Source organism: Poecilia latipinna, unplaced genomic scaffold, assembly GCF_001443285.1.
Source record: "Poecilia latipinna isolate Pla-1442-1.1 unplaced genomic scaffold, P_latipinna-1.0 Scaffold3500, whole genome shotgun sequence".
Classification (NCBI taxonomy): domain Eukaryota; kingdom Metazoa; phylum Chordata; class Actinopteri; order Cyprinodontiformes; family Poeciliidae; genus Poecilia; species Poecilia latipinna.
The window spans coordinates 35209-38215 of NW_015116116.1; the positions used below are offsets into that span (position 1 = coordinate 35209).

Below are 3007 nucleotides of genomic sequence, written 5' to 3' on the forward strand. Positions count from 1 at the left end.
GGCATGGTGACAGAGATCAGAGGATTCACTGACCCACAGAAAGACGAGTACTTCACTAAAAAGTTTAGATATAAGGAGGAGGCCAGATTAGTAATCTCCCACATAAAGAAATCCAGAAGCCTCCACATCATGTGCCACATCCCAATCTTCTGCTGGATCACTGCTACAGTTGTGGAAGACATGTTGAACAAGAAAGATGGAGAAGATCTGCCAAAGACCCTGACTGAGATGTACATCCACTTCCTGGTGGTTCAGACCAAACTGAAGAAGGTCAAGTATAACGGAAGAGCTGAGACAGACTCACACTGGAGTCCAGAGAACCAGAAGATGATCGAGTCTCTGGGAAAACTGGCTTTTGAGCAGCTGATGAAAAGAAACCTGATCTTCTATGAATCAGACCTGGCAGAGTGTGGCATCGATATCAGAGCAGCTTCAGTGTGTTCAGGAGTTTTCACACAGATCTTCAGAGAAGAGAGAGGGCTGTACCAGAACAAGGTGTTCTGCTTCGTCCACCTGAGTGTTCAGGAGTTTCTGGCTGCTCTTCATGTTCATCTGACCTTCATCAAATCTGGAGTCAATCTGCTGGCAAAAGGTGAAACAAAATCCAAGGACTTCGAAACAAGAAGCCATGGATCCTCAGAGATAGAGATGTACCAGAGTGCTGTGGACATGGCCCTAGAGAGTCCAGATGGACACCTGGACTTGTTCCTCCGCTTCCTACTTGGTCTTTCACTGGAGACCAATAGGCGTCACTTAAGAGGCCTTGTGACACAGAGAGAAAAAAGTTTGACAGCTAATAAAGACACAGCCCAGTACATCAAGGAGAAAATAAATAATGATCCATGTGTTGAGAAAAGCATCAATCTGTTCCACTGCCTGAATGAACTAAATGATCAGTCTCTGGTGGAGGAAATCCAACAATCTCTACAAACAGGAAGTATTTCAGCCCACCAGCTGTCTCCTGCTCAGTGGTCAGCTCTGCACTTCATCCTACTTTCATCTGAAAAAGACTTTGATATGTTTGACCTGAAGAAATACTCTGCTTCAGATGAAGCTTTTCTGAAGCTGCTGCCAATAGTCAAAGTCTCTAACAAAGCTCTGTAAGTACAGATGTATTTGGTTTTATAAAACTATGTAACAAATAAAACAGATAATCACTCTGTACCCCTTCTGTCCTCTCAGACTGAGTGGGTGTAACCTCTCAGAGAGAAGCTGTGAAGCTCTGTCCTCGTTGCTCAGCTCAACAACATCTAGTCTCAGAGATCTGGACCTGAGTAACAACGACCTGACAGATTCAGGAGTGAAGCTGCTGTGCAGTGGACTGATGAGTCCAGACTGTAAACTGGAGATTCTCAGGTAAGATACATTTAAATTATCCGTTTTACATATTTAGTAATTTAGAAACATGTCTAATGCATATTTTAATTTGCCATTATTAACTATTTTGTGTACATTTTAAGAAGAAAATTGTACTAAAGTATTGAGTTTTCTCTGACATGGTAGTAGTGTCCGGTGCAGAGAAGACAACCTTACTGCTGCTATGGAGCGGGCAAGTAGACAAACAAATCATTACTAGATTCTAGGGGAAAAAATAGTAGTTGTTAGCACAACAATAGACATTAGATTTTTCTTATTTGTTTAAGAGCAAGAACACTTAAACATTAATATTAATGTATTCAATTACATTAATACAGATTCATGTAATTGAACTTGTATAATACCATGCTACTGTAAAAAATATTTTACATGTTTCAGATCAATCATGACAAACTGAGTGTAAGTGCAGTGTTATATTAAGACGTCAAAGTGGAAATCTTCCCATATTGTTGTAGGGATGCGAAATATATTGTCAATAGTATCAGTATTGACTTACGTATTTATATTTTCTTTGAGTGAAGCCTTTAATTTGAATAGTACAATTTATTATTGCGGAAGGAAGAGAAGGTTAGATGAGATCATTTGATTTAAAAAAAAACATAGTTTCCATAGATGGCAAAGTAATTGTCTTCTATGAATTTAGGTTAAACTTGTAGAAAACAATCAGACAATCTGATACATTTATTCTGATGCATTCTGATACGGTTAACAGCAGCGCACTAGATGCTCGGCACTTTTCCTGCGTCTCGGTGGTATTAACTTGGATCATTTCACTTTATGTTGGGCGAACCACCTCTTGCCTAAACATGAACCACTGCTACAGTAAGCATGTTCTTCTGAAGATCGGTCTTTGCTGCGAACGGAGTGTTACAGCTGATTTTTTACGCTCTCATAACATCCCGGAGGACATAGCAAGAACTCCCGGCTCTCAATGGAGTACCACTCCATTTTCAAAGGCACACAGACGGCACAAAGAAAGAAAACAGAAGAGAGGCTGCAGAGCCGGAGTTTTGGTGAGACTACGAAGACAGCCTCATAAAGCTCCGCTTCCCAGCATTTTCCTCACTAATGCCAGATCCCTTGTCAACATTTGTTCCAGCTGCTGCCATCTGGCTGCAGATACAGGAGCATTAAAGCAAGAACTAACAGACTAAAGAACAGTTTATACCTGGTAGCCATAAGGGCATTAAATACCCTGTAGCAGTATTTTCATTAATTTTGTTATAATCTATGAAACCATTGCATGATTTTATAATGACAATAAAGATTGTTATTGTTATTATTTTATGTTATGTAATGTTACAATGTTACATGATACAGTTTTATGTAATTTACCAAATACCCCCAAAAAATATTTTAAATCATCAGGAAAGGACTGAGAGGGTCACAAAAAATTAGAACATTTCAATAAGATCCCTCCACATTAACATCCCTATTGTGAAGCATGGTGTTAACTAGTGATGGGTAGATGAGGAGTCATGTATCGTTTCGACCCATAGCAAAACTGTATTGATTCTGTTGATACTGTGTCATTTAATAGTGATACCTGCTGGACATTATAAATCCCTACAGGCAACGTAGTGATTTGATGGCCTAGTACAGAGGTTCCCAAACTGTGGGGCGCCCCCTA

The 3007-nt window shown here is 39.8% G+C and overlaps 1 protein-coding gene across 1 annotated transcript in view; it reads left to right on the forward strand.

Moving 5' to 3' along the window:
* LOC106941111 (NACHT, LRR and PYD domains-containing protein 3-like) overlaps positions 1–3007 on the forward strand; it is a 29241-nt gene that overhangs the window by 20707 nt on the left and 5527 nt on the right. Inside the window, exons 8-9 of the mRNA XM_015024052.1 lie at positions 472–1100; positions 1183–1356. Of these exons, the coding sequence (XP_014879538.1) occupies positions 472–1100; positions 1183–1356 (803 nt within the window). The remainder of the gene's footprint in view (positions 1–471; positions 1101–1182; positions 1357–3007) is intronic.